Source organism: Azolla caroliniana, unplaced genomic scaffold (assembly GCF_043228905.1).
Source record: "Azolla caroliniana isolate FFs.n. ecotype wild unplaced genomic scaffold, voAzoCaro1.0.p SCAF_1, whole genome shotgun sequence".
Taxonomy (NCBI): domain Eukaryota; kingdom Viridiplantae; phylum Streptophyta; class Polypodiopsida; order Salviniales; family Salviniaceae; genus Azolla; species Azolla caroliniana.
The window spans coordinates 31,569,278-31,592,409 of record NW_028230436.1 but is presented as its reverse complement, the minus strand read 5'-3'; the positions used below and the strand labels follow the sequence as shown (position 1 = coordinate 31,592,409).

The window sequence follows — 23,132 nt, the reverse complement described above, 5'->3', positions numbered from 1 at the left end:
ATCCCTCCTTTGTTTTTATTTCTGTCTTCCTCTAATCCTATATAATATCTTTGTTGTATGCTTACGTATCATGTTTTCACTTAAATTTGAACAATATATGAAGACCATACGCCCAACAATAATCAATAACGATCAGCATTCCTTCAGTACAAGCTGAAATCCTTGAAAAGTGTTCCATGAGTTTAAAACATTAGCTGTATTAGATAACTCTTTATTTACTAAGATGGGTATTTTTTTAACAACTCATTAAGTAGACCAAAGAAAACCATGAAAATCTCGTGCATAGTAACTATTGAAGATGCATCCATCCAAATGACAATTCTGAAAAACATTTATACATTAAATTGGTATCACAGAAACAAAAATGGAATAAGCAAATTGCATAAATTGTTAGTTCGAATCAAAATAAAATCTGCTAACAAATTGTCGAATACATGTGTATAATGGACGTATTCACACTATCCCGTTTTGGCCATTTATGTAATTAGCATAAAGGGTAGTTGCCCTAAGTCGGTCACTATATATATTGACCTTGTAACCTTTTTGTAAGGTTGGGTGTTGTATTATTGCTTTGTGGAATAAGAAAGTTTTTTTGTGCCTCTCTCTCTCTCTCTCTCTCTCTCTCTGTGCAACGACATAGAAACTGTCATACGCAGGTACTCAACAGCAATCGAATGCTTCTTGATCTTCCGCACAGACGACTTTGTCTCCAACATCTGGTATCAGAGCATTCACAGTAGTCGGTCCTTCAATCCGCTGTCGGCCGTCGTCTCAGCATTCGGTTTCCTGCGTCATTCGAAGAAGAGAGAAGAAGAAGAAAAACGAGGCCTGCATCTCATCGCGTTAGATCATCTTTGTTTGGAGTAAGCCAGCAGGTCGTACTCCGTTCCTTGTGATCGTAACCGCTCGAGGTGAAATCCCCTTGTGCAACATTGACACGATCGTGCTCCACCCGGTTAAACGGCATCCGAAGAGGTAATCAAACGCCGCTCGTTGTAACCACTCGGTGCAGATCGGTCTCAAGACAACAACCCCAAATTCGTGCTTCATCCGGCTGATCGACATTCGAGAGGATCAGTTGGATCCATCTCTCTCGTCGCTGCAGTCACCCGAAGCCGAATCGGTCCAGATAATCGGTTTCAATAATCGGTATTCGGTATATATATCCGAAGCAAACCGGGCTCACTTCGACTCGGAACCATTCGGGAAGACCAGTCGGTTCTGTCCCTCAAGTTACCGGAGTCAATTCGAGCAAGTTCAACAATACATATATTCGAAGCCGAACCGACTCAGGTTCAAATCCGACTAGAACGATATCGGGTGAGCCAACCGGCTGCACTCCAACAAGGTTCGTAGTCAACTCCGAACCGAGCTTCGTTAACCGAAACCAAATTTGATGGCATCAACATCCGGCTCGTCAGAAATGAGTCTACGAAAGTTCGATGGATCGAACTTCAACTTCTGGAAGGAGCAAATGCAGGACTATCTCATAGTCAAGGGGCAAATCGATCCCATCGAAAATGAAGAACCTCCAGAAGGATACAAACCAATTGAGTGGCAGAAGCTGGACAGAATTGTCCGCGCCACGATTCGGATGCACCTATCGGAATCGGTATACTTTACGGTGCAATCGTGTACGACAGCATTCGAACTGTGGAAAACACTGTCGGACACTTACGAAAAGAAGGTCGCCGCAACGAAGATGTTTCTAATCCGGCGCCTCTACAACTTGCGGATGAAAGAATCCGATTCGGTTCAAGCACACCTCAATGAGTACGAAAGCATAAGCTCCCAAATCTCGTCACAGGGGACGGCAATCGAGGATGAACTCAGAGCAATGATACTCATGAGCAGCCTTCCCTCATCATGGGAAACTTTCGTCACAACCGTGTGCAACGCGTCAACCACGGCTGTTAAATACTCCGAAGTCACGAGCGCAATCCTGACCGAAGCAGCTCGGAGAAAGTCTTTCGCCAAAGACTCAACAGATGACGCTTACGTAGTACAAGGTTCGACAGACCGATCGAACATACGAGGAAGAGATTCCTCACGACCGCCGAACAATCAGCGAAGACGGAGCCAGTCACGGGATAACCGAATCTGCAACTATTGCAAGAAACCCGAACACATCAAAGCAGACTGCCGCGCACTCAAGAACAAGAACAACAAGAAGAGTGGCCGGCATGAGGAGATCAATTACGTCAGCTTCTCAGCTGATGTACTACCGGACGACCCGAATATACTATCAATCGAAAATCCAGTCGGATCAGAAGTTCTACTCACGACTGAAGAATCGAGCACATGGCTCTTAGATTCGGGCGCGTCATTTCACGTGACTCCTCATCGATCCCAATTCCGGCAATATACGATCCGTCACTCCGACTCAGTTCGAGTCGGCAACTCACAACACTGTGACATTATCGGAATCGGCACAGTAGAGCTCAACCTTGCAGGTGGCTCTACACTTGTACTCCACAATGTCCGACATGTACCCGAGCTCTCAAGGCCATTGATCTCAGTCGGACAACTAGATGAAGACGGCATTCGTGCCGGTTTTTCTTCGGGAGGGTGGACACTCCACAGGGGGAACCTCCTGCTTGCTAGAGGACCCAAGATACACTCCCTGTATCCGTTACATGTTACGCTCAGAGAGGGTAACCTGTTTTTGGTGGATATTCCTGTGTCATCACTATGGCACCGAAGATTAGGACACCTCAGCAAGGCCGGCATCACGCACCTATCTAGAGCCGGATACATCCCCAAACTCTCCTTCTCCGACCATCAATTTTGCGAGCATTGCCAGTATGGCAAACAAGCAGCCGCATCACACCCGACATCAGCACCAAGAGAAACGAGACCTCTCGATTTGGTCCACTCGGACGTCTGTGGCCCAATGCCGCATCAGTCTCTAGGCGGTGCCTCTTACTTCGTCACTTTTATTGACGATTCGACTCGAAAGGTGTGGGCTTATTCAATTCGCACCAAAGATCGGGTCTTCTCGATCTTCTCCGATTGGCTCGCTATGGTAGAAAATCAACAACCGGATACTGCTTCAAATTCGGCAATGGGGCAATCTCGTGGAAGTCGAAACTTCAGGAGTGCACAGCGACCTCAACGACCGAAGCAGAATATGTAGCTGCGTCCGACGCAGCAAAAGAAGCTTTGTGGCTCAGTCGGCTGGCGCACACGTTTCGACAAGTCGACCATGACTCGGCTCCAGTTGTCTACAGCGACAGTCAAGGTGCTGTTGCCTTGTCGAAAAATCCGGTTCACCACAACGCCTCCAAACATATCGACGTTCGATATCACTTCGTTCGGGACTGCGTCATTTCAGGGAAAATCGGTCTAGAGAAAATATCCACAACCGACAATGTCGCAGATGGAATGACCAAGTGTCTTTCGGCAGACCGCTTTCGGTCTCTTCGGCATCAGATGGGCGTAACGACAAACCAGTCCGGTTAGAGCCGGACACAGAGCAGGATGGTTCCCGACAACCGACATCAGTTCCTTAATGATCGGCTTCAACTGTTCCGACCCGACCAGTTCGGTCTTCTGCTTTCGGACCCTGCCGACTCGAACAAAGCTGATATGCCCGAGAACCTAAGTCTATACCTGTAATCTTAAATAACCCATGTATACGCCCATTACGGGGGAGTGTCGAATACATGTGTATAATGGACGTATTCACACTATCCCGTTTTGGCCATTTATGTAATTAGCATAAAGGGTAGTTGCCCTAAGTCGGTCACTATATATATTGACCTTGTAACCTTTTTGTAAGGTTGGGTGTTGTATTATTGCTTTGTGGAATAAGAAAGTTTTTTTGTGCCTCTCTCTCTCTCTCTCTCTCTCTCTCTGTGCAACGACATAGAAACTGTCATACGCAGGTACTCAACAGCAATCGAATGCTTCTTGATCTTCCGCACAGACGACTTTGTCTCCAACACAAATAGCACAAACCAGTTTAAGAAATACAACTCAAGAAAAATAAGTGGTGGATCTCACCGAGTCACCACCACCATTTTCAAACTCAAAAGCCGCCAACTACTACAAAATTTCTTTCGTAAGGGTATATGAACCAAAAACCCTAGGAAATGACACATCTCATTCAATAAATGAATGCAAATAAAAGAATGCTAATACATTTAATCGTGAAGTTTGCTAACTGACTGGGTTTCCATATTGCTTCTCCCAACGGGTATTTTATTAGTGTTGGGTGCCTTTCTCAGCCAGCTCTTTCTCAAGAGTTTTTCTTCTCTCTTCAGCATGTTGGGAAAGTCCATGTGCCATAGCTTGATGCTGGAAGTCCAAATTATGTGTCAACGCTTGGAATCGCATGGGATCAACAGTCGATATACCTATACCAGAAAAAGAAGGATTCCATGAATTGCTTGCATTTTTTTACCCAAACCTTGAGACTTCATATATGCAATTGAACCACACGCATCAAAGAAACAGCACTCTTACCTTTAACTATATCAGCAAAAAGAATGAATGGATCCACAATGTCAATGGGAGCATGGCACTCTTCATCATCGGTAAAATCGTCATCACTATCATCATCGTCTTCCCTATGGAATGCACTAGCCTGATTTCTCACAACAAGGAACCACCAACTGAGAATTGCATAATATTTGGAATTTGAGACAAAGAAAATCATGAGAATGTGTGTTAAACAGACCTGTGCAGCCAGCTTTTGGAATTTCCTAGAATCCACTTCATCACCATCCTCATCATCATCTTCTAATTCTTTCTCCCAGTCATCATCCTCATCAGAGTCTAAGCCTTCAAGTTCGCCATTATCTTCTACCTCATCAACCCTCTTAGCAGACTCTAGAAGTATAAAACAAGAAATTTCAGACGCATAAGAATATCTCTTAACTCCTTCAAATTTGTACCTTCAAGTATACCTTCCAATTGCTGCTTATATGCAACAAGCAACTTAAGCACGGCTTTAAAGACCTGGTCAAGGCCTGACTGTAATTCCTGAGGCAGAAGCTCTGCTTGCAATGGTAACAGCGAAACCAGACCCAAAATGCACACCTTCTTGTCATGTTCTCTACAGCAATATTATGATCATCAGCAGAAGAAAATTAATAATACAAGAAATATAGTAGTGCATCCCTGCCAATTAAATATCATGTAAAGTCAAATAAAGAGAACACCTTCTAAAGTGAACAGGCTGACCGCTTTTCTTCGTCTCATAGAGAAGGCTAAGCCATGCTTGAAAGATCTCAGACATGACCCCCATTTTCTTAAGAATGTTTAACGTTAGTGCTGTGTTGTAATAAAGCGCATTTGCTACCTACAATATAGCCACAGGCAACAGCAGAGTATGATATATCATAATTTTATCCACTCACAATAGTCAGAATACACCATTATGCCATTGACATCCACTCACCTTAATCTAAAATACACTACCGTACTATACACTCACAATAGTCAAAATGCATCATTATGCTATCACTCACCAAACAGCAAAGACAACCGAGTATGATACACAATGCTATCCACAGACGTATAATAATTTCAACATATAGATTTCACTGCATTAAAATCTTTCAATAGTGTAAGAAAACCTACCACTGCAATTAATAAATCTTTCAAATAATTTTTTTGGGTCCTCCGCAGTCTATCAATGGTAATTCTCAGGTAAGGTTCAATCCATTCATCCACTCGACCCTTGCAATTCTGAAGAACTGCCTCAATAAGCTTGGGTGCAGGTTCTATGTCACCATCTTCAAAGTTAGGATCAGCAAACACCTTAAAGAAGTAAAAAATTACAAAGGTCAAGTAGAATATACTATAGAGACAATCAATATCATAGAAAATGAATTCTTGGTTACCCGGGAGATCAATTTAAACAAGCTCTGCTGAAAGTCTGGCTCTTTGCAGGAAAGGAAATGTTCAGTGCTTCTGGATATATAGTTGTCTAATGGAACCAGAATATCTGAAGCATAAATAAAAAACAAATATTACACTTTGTATCCTATACGGACACAGATGTATAAATTAGATTTCTCAGTCCAAACAAGCAGTTCCTGATACCAGCAAGCATGGCCTTGCATGGATATTAATATGATTCTAAAACTCAAAAAGAGAAAAGAAGCTACGATCTACAAATGACTATCAAAAGTGCTACAAAAACATCATCTTATTTTTTGCTGGAATCCAGTGTAATTTGTATAACATTATTTCGGAATGTGCAGTATGATAACATCAACTATAATCTCTAGTTTCTCAAAACAAAATGCTGTAACTTCCAACTACAACAAAATACTGTAAATTTAACTTTGATTCTTACATTACAGGAAAGCTACCTTACTGAATGTATATGGCAATTATTAATGTAATTAATCTAAGAGTTCTCAAAAAAGAGCTGGAACTTGTACTATTAACTCTTATTATAGAAACTATTTAGTGTCATTAATTTGTGAATTTCACGAAATAATGATACCCTGACTTATGAGCAGAATCGACATTTGAAAATAGAAGATACATACATATAGGTCATCATAGTTAAGGGCTATCTTTGCATTTCCTTATTTAAAGATATGATTCGATTTAAGGACTAATAGTGATGTCAGGACTGTAAACTTACTTTCAAAGTAATCAATGGCCCATTCATCCAAGGCTGAAACCATGAGTGGCCATAGGCTCCACAGATTCAGTGATATAGTTGGTGTGAAGTAAGTTAAGTATGACACTATCTCCAAAAGCTCTTCAAAGATATCTGAGCAAATGATCAATTCACAAATTAAGTGATAGTTAAGTATATGACAATAACCAAAAGGCTCTTCAAAGATATATCTGAGCAAATGATCAACCCAAATAGTGAAGAACAAACACCCTCTTCAATATTAACAGTATTTTCAACCTACCCTGCCCTTCTGTTGTTAGCATATGCTGCAAGATAGGAAGCAATATGGGTTCCACTTGAAGAAACAGTTCCGGAAGCCTGCTGACTGACTCAAGAATGGTACTAATTGCTCGTAAGCAACCGACAGCCGCTAATGCTCCAGAATCATCTTCTTCCTCTTCTCCCTCAGAAGAGTGTATGCACCTCCAAAAGGCTGCAGCCTATACACACCAATTAGATGTGTTTATGATTTAAACTTGGAAACCAAAGAGTACCAGATTTTCTCATTCAAACACAGCATCAACTCCCATTTATCCACAGTTTATATTATATATGAGGACATTAGAAGCATTGTCTTAATGACATTTATGCTACTAGTAAGGACATTATAAGTTTGCAATGTTGAGAGCAATAAAACAGCATGGCGTCGAGATTCAGGAAATATAAAGCATCCGTTACTAAATAAAAGAAATTTCAGCATGCATACGGCAAGAACAATACTGATTACTGAAGAACATGACACATTTCCTCTTCACATATCTTCACAAGGCATGTGCCACAGACATCTGTCTCTCCATAAGAATCCTCTTAACCATAAGCATACAAGGTGTATACATCTACAATAATAGTAATTCTCTAAAGCCCCAAAATAGGATGAATTTCCTTTCTAATGCGAAAATATCCAAACTTGCAAGTATTTTTACATGGAGAGAAAGAATGAAAATTAATGCAAGTTTGATAGGCCTCGTAATGGTAATGGAATAAGGCAGTGTTGAGAAGGTAACGATATAGATATATGCTAAGATATCATTACAAGATAATGGTGTGTCCTCTTTTTCTTCTCTCTGATTTCGGTTTAAAGTAGCTCTAGATATGGAGTATGGATATGATAACAAAAAACCATTGTAATGAATATGAAATTCAAATCAAACCTTTAAACACTACACGTGGATTTGCATGGAAAGGAAAGATCAACACAACTAAGATTTCTGTGAGTGATCTTTCTTGAACAATTAATAAACTGTCATGTAGTAATAGAAGTGCAAAATTGTGTGCATTTTGGAAACAGAAGACATACCAGATTTTGGCAAAGACCAAAGGCATAAGGTGCCATCTCTTCTCCAAATTTATCTACAATTGTCTCCAATGTAAAGACTAGGTCTTCATTTTCAATCTCATTCATGAGTTTGAAAAACTCTGTATTATCACAAATTCATCAGCTTGACATCTGAATTTACTTAATGAAGGAACTGTGATCCAATATTAGGGATAAAAAAAACTGTACCATCGAGGAGCTGAGGCAAGAGTGGTCGAAGCTCATTCAAATCTGCTAAAAAATCATGAACACAGCGTTACACGAACATGACCAAAAAGACCTATAGGGATAGATTAGTGTTCAAGTTTTCTGCAGCTTATAATCATGAATAAAAGTTCATATTTACATTTCTCATTGCCTTCTGCCTAATGCAGAGTGTACCTTCACAAGCTTCGATGAAGGACCTGAGTGCAACAACTGAATCAACTCTAACTGGCAGTTCTGGATCTCTCAAAGCAGCCACAATACTATGCATAGCAGCACTAAAATTCCGTTGATCAGAAAAGTTAATGGTTGCATACTGGCCTGAAACCCATGCTGTCTGTGCTTGACAATAACAATTAAGTCAAGTTTTGATATGTGAAACCGTTGGACAATATCTAAAACAAAAACAAGTAACAGATTTTCATTTGTATGCTATGGAAGTCAAGGTAAACACACTTTCGCCCTCAGATGGCCAACAGGACTGTTGAACTCAGGGTAGACATGCTGAACGAGCATCTGTTCTAACTGTGACTTATATGGCTCTGTTTGCTTAAGGTTATCACACAAGGCACCAACTGCAAGAAGGGCTCCATCCTTCTGTCTGTAAGGCTTCTGTCCATTTGGAGCTTCATCATATCTGCAATAAACAACAATTAGACGACTTTATCCCTGATATAACCTTCACTCTGTATTTCCAATATACAACCACAGACTTAATTGTTTGGATCGTGCAATGAAATTAAGCAGTGCATTTAAGAAGTTTACCTCCTAAATACATCCACTATGAAAGACAAAAACTTTTGAAGATTCTCCTTTCCTCTTTTCCTGAACAGCTCACTTATGAAGTTTATTGCAGCTGTCCGTGGACTGTACATATCCTCTATGATATCTGGTATAAATCAGTGGAAAATTCATCAGATAGAGCAAACAGCCAAAATAACTTCAGATTTTTGTTTGACCACAGATGCTAAGACGACTCACCATATCCTTTCCTGACATATTCATGGGGATCTTCCCGCCACAGTTTATCATCGATATCATTGAAGCACATGAGAGGAAAGATGATTTCAAATAGGACAGCATCAAGACGAGGTTTTAATAACTGATATGTTACTGACTTTGAAATACTGAAAACCAAAGAAGTCCAGTGCTAAATTTAGTCAATACTTTTAATTATCTTCCAGTATGCTAAACCAAAAAGACACCATTAAAATGTAGGATAGTATCAAAATTTGGATAATGCACATTAATCTATGGAAACATACCTTGTGCTGACATACTGCAATGCAAGGTTTATGACCCGATCTGGCAAATATCCTCCATGCTGAATGACACTCAATAACATTAAGTGACATTCCAAAAACTTTGCAGAAAAATCCTTCTGGAACATTAGAGCAAAAGCTTTGTTTTCAGGCTTTGACATCTTTGGATCTCCAAACCTGCGGGGCGTATATTGAACCACCAATAGGAATGGGAGAAACATTTATCGCAGTAAACAGAGGAGATGATTAGACTACTGGCCTGTGGTATAATCGATTCATGATATGCATAGTCCACTTCTTGACTTTCCACCACCCCCATCCTTTCCGCTGTTCTGGGTCACTGGGTTGACCTTCTAGTGGTACTGGTCTCTCTAAAATGTTGTGAAAGCAAACCATCCAAGCACCAAATACATTTGGATCATGTAGCTGTTTAGGAATCTCCAGCTGATCACAAAAAACATTGATACACATTTGAAGGTTTCCTCTGAACTCCAAGTATACAATAACTACTACTTTCAAGCAGTCCAACATAACTTGCATACATATATTGATGACCAAAACGTTTTGCATGAGAGTTTGATCAAATCAGCAATCTCAATTGGTGCATTTGGGATAGACAATAGGTGCTGCAAAATGCTAAGTAAAGTCGAGAATGTAGTATCAATTATCTGATAAACTGGAATCCTCTCATCCACGTCCTTGAACCTACAAATGTAATAACCAGACATCCAATATGCATTATGTAGTTGAAATTGGTTACGCACCAGATTAATATCTGAAAAAAAATACACTGAGATCTCCAATCTTCACTCTACATCCCTTTGATTGTTATATAGTCGCAAACACTCATTACACTATGAGACTAAAGCCCAAACATGGATCATCATCCTTTGGATAGGATATTGTGAGGAAAAAACGCACCCAAATCCCAACTCACAGAATTTTAAGGATGACTACTTTGCATGAGTCATCAAAAAGACTATTTATTTGCCCTGTCTGAGGACAAAGGATGAAAATATTCTTTTTGTCTCAACATTTACAATGTGTCAAATAGCAATGGGCCCAGTTTCGGCTCAAACCGAACTGAACCGTTAAACCGTGGCTTGACGGCTTATTGGTTCGAAGATAAATAAACAGTTTGGTTTGGTTTCAAATTTTATTGTTCGGTTTGGTTTTGGTTCGGTTCGGTTTTGAATTTCATGGTTTTTCGGTTTCGGTTTCGGTTTATGTGGTTCGGTTTAAAGGTTTATAGGTTAAAAAATACTCCTAAATTTTCACTCCAAGCTCTAACTTTCAACTTTTAATTTTAAACCCTAGTTTTAACTTATTAAATTTTATATGCATTGTATGCAGAGTCTCTTTTTTATTTATGATGACCAAATTTATAATGATTTTCTCACACAAATTTGTAATAAGTATGATGATCAATATCTGTCAAAAATGGTTTGGTTTGGTTTGGTTTTGATTTATGATAAACCGGTTTGGTTTGGTTCTAAATTTCCGTAAACGGTTTGGCTCTAAACGGTTCAGTTTAAATGGCTTCATAAATTTTATACAATTTGGTTTGGTTTTTATTATGAATAAATGGTTTGGTTTGGTTTGGTTTCAAGGCCAAGAAACCAAACTGGGCCCATTGCTAGTGTCAAATGGAATACTTTTAGCAAATCAAGCTATTTTTTATGATGAATCCCGACTCTTATCAAGGGGATTATAAGCTTCTTTCGCAGATTCTATACTAAAACCCCTAACTGCTTTCCATGCCTTGCATCATTTTCTCCATTCTTCAAGAACAATTTTAATATACACTTGACCTCAACCAACCACTGATATAAATCTCATGCAACGAAATTCATGTTTCATCTACATGTGAAAAACGTAAATAGAAGATTTGTCCTTCATCAATACATGTAATAGCCTAGAATCTGGATGTTGTATTTTAATTTGGTACAAAATACCGATGCATTATCAATCTACCACAGACCCTAGCCCACAAGCATGTTGATTGGAAATACTGTTGCATGCATGCAAGTAAGGGTAAATCTTGGTACACAATCTCGGTCAATTTTCTTGGTTCAAATGTTCAAACTTATCATTCTAAATCACGTTCCACCAATCAAACGAGAGAACAAAAAATAAAACATGGGTAGAACTTACTCGTATTTTCTTGTGAGAATTCTCAGCGCATATAGAGCTCCATAAATTCGTTGTTGATCTTGTGACTTGAGGTTTGCATCTACACTAGGAAGCAGGGTTGGCCACTTCTCTGGATAGTCATTATTTACGATTGTCTTCAAGCCATCCCCAAGCTGAACCCTATATGTTCAACATCAAAATTTATTTTCTTTCCATAATTTGTCCAAAACAAGCTTTTATTATGATCTAGTAGCAAAAAACTACATGTTGAGACCAACAAGTCTCTGCGATAAATTGTCATGGATCAATAATGTGCGCCATAATGTCTAAAAGACATCCCAATACCTGATTATGGGAGGGGCATGCACAAGAGCCTCGAGAAGATGATCACGAACAGCACTTCTATCACTCTGGGATATTTGCACAACTGTAACAAATAAAAAAGAAACAAATAATCTGTGCATCATCTTCAGTGCTAGCATATACAAATAAAAATCCTGACACTGAGATCCCTTACGTGTATCATTTGACCAATGCCTTCCAACAGCATTCTTAAACTCAATACTAGCAACTTGACGAATTGATATATCTATGCTTGGGGTGACAACAATTTGAAGTAGTCCCGCAAGATGACCCGGTGCATGCTGACACTGAAAACATATCAATTTAATTGCCTTTAGTGATATAATAAAATGCCCTATGATTTATCAAAGAGTTGTATAAAACGTTCATATCTTCAAAGGTGATCCAAGTTAGTATGTTCTTTGAATGAGAATTCTGCATAAAGTCTATGCAAAAAACTGTTAACTGCTGAAAGATTATCTGCATATTCTGAATTATGACATCAACAATTTTCGCTAGTGAAATATCACCAATTATAAATCAAGAAAACATCGTCTCAGAAATAGGGATCTACTGGAGACAGCAATATTCAAAAATAAACTTGTTCTTTATTGTAATTTGTACTTGCAATGTTCTAAAATTGCCGTTAATCTTAGACAAACTATCTCGAAATTTTGAGATGTCCTACGAAAAAGGTCTCCAACGATTGAATTTTTTGTTGAAAAAATCAAAATATTTAGATAAAGGTTTACTAGCTTCTGGTAGAAAACAATAGTAGAATTAGTCTAAGGAAATCCACACACTAGGAGGCCAAAAAAATAAGCTATTTGAATACTTTACCAGGGCATGTGAACGCGTATGTATAATATTGAAACAAAAATTTAGAAAAAGGACAGATATTTAGGATGAAGCCACAGGCCAACCTCAATTTTTTTCAAGTGATCGCGCAGAAGAAGATCGAAGAAGAATAGATATTTTAGAAGAAGAAGAAACATACCTGGCTGAGTCGAGTTTCGCCGAGCTTTCTCTCTTCGGGGTTAGGGCTTAGAGCGAGCTGCAGAACAGAAGCAAGGGTAGGAAGATCCATACACTCTTATGCAGGAAGAAGAGAATATCAAACGATCGATAAAGATTGTGCAAAGCGATGCGATCAGAATGATGGAACCAGAGTTCTGGCTATGGCGACCTCGCAGCAAAACGCAAACGCAGCGACGATGAGAATATGATAAATATGCAATGTATGTAATAAAATGATGGGTTTTGTGGTTAACCTAACTATGGTTAACGCTTTTCGTTAAACCCTATCTTATTTTATAAAATTATACCATAAACCCTCTCCCTCGACTGCTTTCTTAATAATAGACTTCATCCATGCACGCATAGCTCACATATTCAATAAATCAAGTGCCAATCAATCGGTCGTATCACACATTTTGTTACGTTATCTTAACAATTGCTTGTAGGGTTGCTTTGCCCTCCCGCTTCATCGTCATGTATGCATTCAAATACATTTACATGATTTCACCCGGCATCAAGGTTCCCCGCCACTCATCTTATATGCACCTATCTATTGGTCGTTGGTTATGTTAATGTTCTTTTCTTATGGGTTCTTTACTTTATATGGACATTTTTCAATACTACTTTGCCATGTGTCTAGCAATCACAATGTTCCATTATTCCTTCGATGATGTTGATCTACATGACATTTTGTTATATTCACATCTTTCTATGGGTATCCACCTCATATCGAGGTTTCTTGATAAATACGACTGAGCACCTAGTATTCACCCTCTTCTCATTCCCATACATGTACTTGGCATTTTTTACATTCATATTGAAAATTCCCCATTGCATATCGAATATTGGTTGTTTTCCACCTCACACTAAGATTTCCCAATCATAAGATGACCAACCATGCACAACAACATGGCATCTTGTTACACCCATTCCCATTTTTTCCCATATACAATGTTGATGTATGTCGATGCATTTGTGCATTAATATTCTTTTCAAAGGGTTTATCTCATATGAAGGTCTCCTAAAAATAGAGGTCCACCCATGCATCCAAAGATGAAGCACAATGTGACATGTGGCATGCAAATCTTCATTAAAGCATCAACCTAAATTTAAAGTGCTTTTTCACTAGCCATGCTCCATAAAGTACAATTATTTCTTTACATTTGATGTTGTATAGATTGTATAAGCACCGAGAGAGGAAAATATACGGTATAGTTTCCTTTAAGCAATATCTCAACATATGTCAAATCATGACATTATGTAGAAACTAATTGTTGTTACATGTTTAAATTGGATTGTATGTGGGTTATATCATTTATGGATGACCCCATAAATTTGTTCAATTAATCATATATATTACATATCATGAGAGGATAATGGCTCTCTACCTATTTCAATGATAATAATTTACTCTAATCAATGTTATAACTTATGATATTGTACATATAGAAGAGAAATACAATATTAGATAAAGAATCAAAGAATTTCTATTACAATACATAACAATATAGCTTAAGATCGAGTAAGTTTTCAAATGATTAGGAAAATTTAGAGTTTGCACGCTCCGGTTGATTTGGTATAGACAAATCAGTTATATGGTTGATACAAAATTATGGTTGTGTAGAAGTAACACATAATATCCTTGTGTTGCACTCAGAATTATCACAAAGCCCTCCATAAATTTCTGCGAAAATAAAAAGTTAACATCTATATAAACAACAATGTATGCAAATCAAGCATTGTTAAAAGACCAAGTTTAGCATACTTACCAAAGTTGTACCTACGTGTCCAATATAGATTTGCTTACAAGCAAGCCTGCCAAATTTAATTATATTATTTTTGTGTTTACATGCGCACACTTGTACTTATTTTTAGCAAGGCATTATATTACTACTGGGAAACCTCAAAGCAAGATGAAAATCTACGAAGAATATTTACTCACATTGGTTCCCTATTCCAATCTATAAATAAAAGTAAAAAATTGTTTGGTAAGCTTCATTGGGTATATTTTGGCGATTGTTTTTTTTTTTCCAAATAGGGCAAAAGAATTGAAAATGTAGGCTTTGCATTAGTTATATCGCATTGCCAAAAAGGTTTTACAGAAATTCTCTTTTTATTTCAACTAACAAAATTCCATAGATTGTTATAAAAATTGTATGTCGGTTATGAACTTTGTAAGTGAATTAAAATGTGAAAATTAATCCAAAATCAACATGAATCTCCTCAAAATTTGTCATTAGTTGCAAGAAAAGAGGGTAATTGTGCAATGTCACGTTACCCAAAAGCAATTAATAGAAGTGCCCAAGCAATCATAGCGGCAGAGCTAATTGATGTGGTTGTCAAATCCTCTCTCTGATCCCTTGTAAGATGGATGCCAGAGAAAACAGATGCAAGACCAACCACGCCAGCAATAAGAGTAAACAAGGAGAAGTACAAAGTAGCTGCATTGCCAAAAAAATCTGGGGAAAAAAATAACTTCCATCAAAACAATTCTACATCATCATCTTCCTCTTGTAGTTGAAAACCCACTCACTTACTCGTGCCTTCCATCACACTATCCATTACCCACCCGGCAATTGAAAGCACAATCACATACAATGCAAAGTTCAATAGGAGAAGTGGACCAATGTTTGCCCGATCCAAGCATCTTAATGCCATCCTAAAATTTGGAATTAACTTATATCGTTCCAAATATGTAGTGGAAAGTATTATCAATATACAAATGAGAGATGATAGGTATGCAATTTCATGTTGAATGAGCTATTATATGGAAGAGAATAAGAATGAGTATTTAAGAAGGAACTGCAAATGATTCCTTTTATGGTATGTATTGTGAGGATGAGTGTAATGAAGAACATGGAATTTTAAGGTTAATTCTTCTAGTTGATTGATTGTTGTGGAAATATAGAATATCATAAAACCTTGAGATTCTTCCTTTACAATATCTTTCCAAGACAAAAGTAACCTTTAAGATAATGTTTATCACGGTAATATATCTCACTAATGCCTTATTAAGAATAACTTATATCTTTCGATGGTTTTATCACATAACTTGACGTAAAACGTCAAGTCGATAATTTGCTTCACATTTGTGATCTATAATATTTTCCAAATGAGATCTTTTACTCATTCAAATCTCGTGATTTTGATGTTAAACACTTCCAATTTTAGAAAAGCACCAACATTTGTGAGTGTTGGTATCCAAAAAACTTTCTTAAGCGACTTATGTACACCTGAATAACCTCAAAACTCATTGGGGTATATCCTTTTGTTTCAACTTTTGTTAAAGCACAATATGTTATGCTAGAAAATAACTTTCCACCCATAAGACAAACTATAAAAAGTTTGAGGGCGGTGGGAGAGGAAGTGAATATGCTACTAGCCATCAATGTGTGTGAAATGTCATGATAACAATCTATTTTGACCATAGACACCCTAAAGGTCATTGTTTTTTGATCGGTATAATATAAAAGAAACCTCAATTCCATCATCCATAACTAGGGAGAAAGGGAAAAGAAAATGTAAGAAATTGAAGACCCATAAAAGTGAGTTTCTATTTTTTGTGTATGAATCATGTTATGGTGAGAAAACACATCACAACCTAGATGAGGGAAAAAGTGTTTCGAAGTCAACATGAAAGATTCCACGTGTTCATCATCCATGGCTATGAAGATCAGAACAAGGAAAGAGCAAAGAATTAAACCGAGATGTATTATATGTGTATTTGTTGGTGTTTTCAACTATTGGCATTACGTACATCTTTATGAGATTAGTAAACTAAATTTTTAATGTCCAAGAGAGACATAAAATGTAGATTATGGGGATGAGCCACGATGATGTTGGTTTATATTATCCTTGACTTGATGATTGGAATTCTCAAAAGAAATTGGATAAATTTATGCAATGGTCTTTCTGCTCGATGCTTAAAGTGTTGAGCGGCAAGCTCAATTGGAGCCGGATCGGCTAAATAAGCCTGAGCCGGTGAGCAAAAGAGCCGGTGAGCTGGGGAGCCGGTCAGCCGGATCCATCAGTAACCGGAAGCCTAATAGCAACTAGACTACTAGGGAGTTAATACTCTCGTAGTTAGTGTCAGACGCTCGAGTGAGCATTGAAGTACACCGTACTTCTGTTAGTCTGTATGGACTTGTATAAAAGTGTTCGCTGAACACATACGATGTACAAAGTGTTGAGATAATTTTTCAAATAGTTATTCTTGTTCTGCTCTCTCTGTCTCTCCCGTGTACTGTTAAGCTCTCCATTAAACATGTTCTTTGTTTTCTGTTTTTTATTGCTTTCGCACGCTATTTGTTTTTACATGGTATCAGAGCGCGAGGGTTGAGAACCTTTGCAGCTGACATACGCTTTCACAAGAAGAAAACCTAATCTTTGTAAAGAACAAAAAAAAAACAATGGATTGAGGAATGGCTAGCTCGCTTCCTGTGGAGAAGCTCGACAGATCTAACTACGCATCTTGGTCATACAAGGTGCACCAGTACCTGCTTGGGCATGGTTACTGGAGCTATGTCGACGGAGCTAACGACACAGCACCTGATGCGGCACACAAGGACTTCCCGGTGTGGGAACAATCGGCAAGCAGAGTGATGTACTGCTTTGTGTCTAGTGTTAGAGACCAGCTGTTGAGCCACGTCCGAGATGCCAAGACGCCGAAAGAGGCTTGGGGAAACTTGAAGAAGGTGTTCGCTGCAAGCACTATAACCCGGAAGCTGCAACTCCGACAGGAGTTGAGCAATGTCCGACAGAAGGACATGTCTGTGGCTGATTACACGACCCGAATCAAAGAGATTTGTGACTCGCTTGCCTCTATCAACGTCACGTAGAGGAAGACGAGATTATACAGGTTTGTCTTGGGGGTCTAGCATCTAAGTTCTAAGCTTTTCGGACAACGATATGTACGAGGGAGAATACGCTATCATTTTTCGACTTACAGTCGATGCTCCTTGTAGAGGAGAAACACGCCGGTGCATCAACAAGTGCACCCACCGATAGCCGAATGCTATACACGGAGGTGGATCGGCCCGTGGGCGTGGTGGACAAGGCGGGTCGCCACGCAATGGAGGCGACCAACAAGGGCAAGACCGACGACACAAAAGACTGTGCCGACAGCAGTTCCGGGACTTCCATAAGCAGGGGGAGTCAAGGTGAAGCTGGAGGCCGACAAGACAAATCCGCCACGGAATGCTGGAACTGTGGCAAAAAGGGCCACAGAGAAAGCGAGTGCTGGAAGAAGTGCGCCGATTCAGACAGATCTGGATCCGACAAAACCGGTCGAGAGAACCGACAAAGCTCCCACTACGCACAAGGATCGCGAGGATCCGGAACCGGGAAGATCGGTAAGGGGGCAACCTTAGTGATGAAACATGAGGCTAACTCGATGAAGAAGACCACATCCAAATCAGAGGAAGTGTGGTACGTTGATTCCAGTGCGTCAAATCACATGACGAACCACAAAGAGTGGTTCTCCTTCTTGGAGAAACCGGAACAACCAGGAGTTGTCGAAACCGGAGACGACACTCCTCACCGAATCGTGCATGTCGGAGAAGTTCCCCTAAGCCACGTCGGATAGAGGGGGAAGCTGATGAGCATATTACATGTTCCGACTATCACGAAGAACCTGGTGTCGGTCAGACAGATCGTCGACCAGGGAATGCATGTGCGGTTTACGCACCTCGGGTGCTTCATCGAGGAGGAGGGGTAGATTATCGCGCAAGGGCGTAGAGATGGGAGGATGTTCATCCTTGACACCAATGATGTCGGCACTGCCTTGTTCGCCAAAGGACTGAAGGTCGAATCGGACATCGACCTGTGGCACAAGCGAATCGACCACGTCAATTACCAAAGGTTTCAAGACCTACAGACGAAACAAGTTGTTTTCGGTTTGCCGAAGTTTAGTGGCCGGAAGGCCCAAGTATGTGAAGCCTGCCAACTTGGGAAGTAACATAGGCTTCCATTCCCCGCCGAACAAAACCGTAGTCGTAACAAGCTCGACCTTATTCATTCAGGTGTATGGGGACCGACACAGAACGTGAGTCTTGGCGGGAGTCGATACTTCGTCTCCTTCATCGATGACTATAGTTGGCACACATGGATCTATCTCATTGAGCGGAAGAGCGAAGTCTTCGACTGTTTCCGGAACCTCCAGAGCATGGTGGAACGGGAATCGGAGAGGAAGATCAAGTGCTTGCAGTCAGATGGCGGAAAAGAATACTTTTCCGGCCAATTCAACAGTTATCTGCAGCAAACAGGAATTCGGAGAGAGTTCAGCTGTAGATACACACCGGAGCAAAATGGTGTGGCCGAACTCGGGAAGAACCGGTCGCTTGTCGACACGGCAAGGGCAATGCTGGAAGAGAAGAGCATGCCCCATTTCTACTGGGCGAAGGCGGTTCGGACAGCGGTCTACATCCAAAACCGGATTGGTGACAAGGTGTCCACGCATGAGCTGTATTTCGGGCGCAAGCCGAATTTGAGACACCTTCGGATTTTCGGCAACATAGCATATGTGCATGTGCTGGATGAGTAGAAGAGGAAGTTGGATGCAAAATCGGAGAAGTGCATCCTCGTCGACTACTCACATGAGCAAAAGGGGTATAAGTGTTATAACCCCCGGACAAAGCAGGTCCGAGTTAGCCGCAATGTTGAGTTTGATGAGACGGCATCATGGTATGCCTTACCAACTCCAACTTCTGACCCCGACCCGACACTAGAGGATGAGGCTAGTGAGCCAAAACTGGTCCAGATAGAAGATGATGAATCCAGGACTCAAGAAGAGAGTTCGGAATCGTTTCGGTTGAGTGGGCCGAACGAGAGACTGGGTCAATCCGACTAGTCGGATGAGGAACCAACGAGTAATGAAGACTCTGTCGTGCTCTCCCCGCGCAAGGAACCGAGGAGACGGTTCACGTGCAAAGAGAAAGGGAAGAAGAAGATGTCGGATTATGAAACCGGTATTGATGAGTCGGATCGGAGCGGATCTGACTCCGGAAAGGAAAATGACGGTTCTTCGGCATCAAAGACCGAACCGGCCAAGAAGGGCCTCAAACCGGGTAACAGTGGGTTACGCCGGTCAACCCGCCAGAAGGAACTTGTTAAGCAGTACGGGTACAATGAGTACATGGCGCATCACTATGCGTACATGACCAAGGTGGCGGAAGTGCGTGAGCCGGAGAGCTACGCAAAAGCGGCAAAGGACGCACATTGGCGTGCCGTTATGGAAGAAGAGATGTGGGCACTTGATGCCAACGATACATGGGACCTGGTTGACCCTCCCTGTCACAGTAAACCGATCGGATGCAAGTGGGTGTATAAGGTAAAGTACAACGCCGACGATTTAGTTAACCAATACAAAGCCCGGTTAGTGGCAAAGGGATACACACAGACCCACGAAATCAACTATGACGAGACCTTCGCTCCAATAGCGAAGATGACGATAGTTCGTGTGGTGTTGGCAGTTGCTGTAACAAGGGGGTGGCATCTTCACCAGATAGATGTGAAGAATGCATTTCTTCGAGGAGATCTTGAAGAAGAGTTCTTTATGATACAACCCCCCAGTTTCCAGATGGAGATGAACAAGTCAGCGGTATGCCGGCTAAAGAAGTCACTTTATGGCCTGAAGCAAGACCCCCGAGCTTGGAATGTGAAGATCATGCATCGGTTGCGTAAGATGGGGTTTGTGGCCTCCAAGTCCGACTCTTCATTGTTCATCCGGCAAGGTCTGGACGGTTCGGTTTGCGTCTTGTTGTATGTTGATGATCTGGTCATCACCGGACCTGGACTCGATGAAATCAACCGAGTCAAGTCCTAGTTGTCGGATGCGTTTGAGATGAAGGACCTGGGGGACCTTCATTATTTTCTTGGGATTGAGGTGATCCGAACCCCCGACGACATATTGCTCTCACAAAGGCACTATGTGTTGAATATGCTGTACAAGTTTGGCATGACAGAATGCCGGCCTATCTCTACTCCCCTGGACCGGAGCTAGAAGCTCCGTCCCGACTCCGGACTGGCTTGCGATGAGATACGGTTCTGACAAATTGTTGGAAGCCTTATATATTTGACCATCACCCGACCCGACATTAGCTATCCAGTCGGTGTGATTAGCCAATTCATGCAGAAGCTGACCGTAGAGCATCTTCAGTGCGCGCACCGAATACTGCGGTATGTGAGCGGCACGAAGGACCGGGGACTGTTATACTGGCGAGATATAACCGAAGAGCTGGTTGGTTACACAGATGCCAACTGGGCCGACGATGCATCAGATTGCCGATCAACCTTCGGTTATATGTTTTCCCTAGGTAGCGCGACTGTTGCGTGGAGCAGCAAAAAGCAGCCAACAGTTGCTCTGTCGAGCATTGAGGCTGAGTATCGGGGCGCTACCATTGCCACCTGTGAAGCCATTTGGCTTCGGCGACTACTGCAAGACCTACGGATCGAGGTACCGACCCCGATTCTGATCTATTGCGATAACATAAGCAGCATGCAACTCGCCAAGAACCCTGTATTCCATGCTCGCATAAAGCACATAGAAGTGCACTATCACTTCGTGCATGAGCGTGTCCTGAGCGATGAGGTCGAACTTCGGTATGTTCACACGGATCGGCAAGTTGCCGACATCTTCACCAAACCACTCAGATCGGACAAGTTGCAACAGTTCACCGAAATGCTTGGTGTTCAGTAGCTCGACGTGCCACACTTGAGGGGGAGAACGACCAAAGACACCGGAACGGGCAAAGGCAAAGAGACTGCCGATTGCGCCGGTGAGGGAAGAACCGACGAAAGGAGAGACAAGAAGAAGAAAGGAGCCGAGTCGACAAAGGAAGTCGACACATCCGAACAAGTCAGAACAAGCGGCTGAGGCAGCAGAGTCAAGAAGGACATAGCCGACCGAAGGAAGAAGGCCAAGACCCGGACATGGTCCGATGTGGTGAAGGGCCTCGAATCGGAAGACGAATCGGGAGCGACCGATTTGGACAAGAGCTGGAACGAATTAGAGACAATCGATTCGGTTCAACAGACAGATTCGGAAGGACCGGATCAATTCAAGGCCAAGAGGACTAGAAAGCAGCGAAAGTCAACGCCAACACGAAGGAATCGGCGAACCGTCACGCGCCGAAGTCACAGCTGCGAGGGAGCTGAATTGGGCCTGTTGAGCAGACATGCCAACCGGGGAGGTCGAGGTGCGCAGAACAAGAGGGGTCGTGGCAAACAGAACCAGACCGGACGAGGAGTGCGAGCAAGGCGGAGTGACGCCAGAAGGAGCCGGGCAGAAGGACCGATTGCCACAGTCATTGACACTACGACCGGACCTCAAGTTGAGCTTGAGGGGGAGTGTTGAGCGGCAAGCTCAATTGGAGCCGAATCGGCTAAATAAGCCTGAGCCGGTGAGCACCCGGTGAGCTGGGGAGCCGGTTAGCTGGATCCATTAGTAACCGGAAGCCTAGTAGCAGCTAGACTACTAGGGAGTTAATACTCTCGTAGTTAGTGTCAAACACTCGAGTGAGCATTGAAGTACACTCGAGTGAGCATTGAAGTACACCGTACTTTTGTCAGTCCGTATGGACTTGTATAAAAGTGTTCGTTGAACACATACGATGTACAAAGTGTTGAGATAATTTTTCAAATAGTTATTCTTGTTCTGCTCTCTCTGTCTCTCCCGCTGTCGTGAAGAAAACCGTCCCTTAGAGCAAACGATGCATATCACGCGTGAACTGGATCTTCATGCGTGCGCGCCCCTTAATGTATATAATAGAGAATTAGGTACATAGGTGTATCTTGGGTAGTTAGATTCGGTAGGTGGGAAGTAAATGAGGGAGACGACTCCCTTCTTGAAGCTATAAAAGAGAGGGAGACGCGGGGGAAAAGGGGATCGCGCATTGAGGAGGACGAAGTGTTGTCGGACCGTAACCGAACGCTTCTCCTCTATTTGTTCTCCATCTCTCTTCTCTGCAGGTTTTCGGGAGGCTCGCGCTGCTTCGAGGAACGCCCGTGTGCTTCTGGCAACACCTCCATCCTTTTTCCCTTTCGTGCGTAGACGAATAGGCATCGGCATCTGTTCGCCGGCCTGTTCGGTTGTAACCGCTCGTGTGCTCTGTTGTGTATTTGTTATTCGTTAATATACAAACTTTCGTGTCTCTTTGTCTCTGTGTCCATTCGTGTTTTTTGCGTTGACGGGCCGTGTCCCTGTGTTCTTTGCTCATAC

The 23,132-nt window shown here is 41.5% G+C and overlaps 2 protein-coding genes across 2 annotated transcripts; both read right to left on the bottom strand.

The window, feature by feature from the left end:
• Nucleotides 1-3,951: 3,951 nt before the first annotated feature.
• LOC147869746 (importin beta-like SAD2) lies at nucleotides 3,952-13,113 on the bottom strand. Its single transcript, XM_087332721.1, has 22 exons — nucleotides 12,897-13,113; nucleotides 12,075-12,207; nucleotides 11,903-11,984; nucleotides 11,579-11,737; nucleotides 9,967-10,129; nucleotides 9,684-9,868; nucleotides 9,428-9,601; nucleotides 9,144-9,289; nucleotides 8,928-9,051; nucleotides 8,619-8,799; nucleotides 8,340-8,499; nucleotides 8,148-8,189; nucleotides 7,941-8,059; nucleotides 6,885-7,083; nucleotides 6,605-6,736; nucleotides 5,850-5,953; nucleotides 5,587-5,766; nucleotides 5,166-5,305; nucleotides 4,911-5,059; nucleotides 4,682-4,833; nucleotides 4,468-4,588; nucleotides 3,952-4,358 (listed from the first exon to the last, which is right to left on the bottom strand). The coding sequence occupies exons 1-22, from the start codon at nucleotides 12,984-12,986 to the stop codon at nucleotides 4,207-4,209; spliced, it is 3,087 nt and encodes a 1,028-aa protein (XP_087188847.1). The 5' UTR covers nucleotides 12,987-13,113; the 3' UTR covers nucleotides 3,952-4,206.
• Nucleotides 13,114-14,111: 998 nt separating this feature from the next.
• Nucleotides 14,112-15,646, bottom strand: LOC147869745 (membrane protein PM19L-like). The gene is made up of 4 exons (XM_087339571.1): nucleotides 15,454-15,646; nucleotides 15,195-15,375; nucleotides 14,686-14,731; nucleotides 14,112-14,600 (listed from the first exon to the last, which is right to left on the bottom strand). The coding sequence occupies exons 1-4, from the start codon at nucleotides 15,572-15,574 to the stop codon at nucleotides 14,508-14,510; spliced, it is 441 nt and encodes a 146-aa protein (XP_087195697.1). The 5' UTR covers nucleotides 15,575-15,646; the 3' UTR covers nucleotides 14,112-14,507.
• Nucleotides 15,647-23,132: the final 7,486 nt, after the last annotated feature.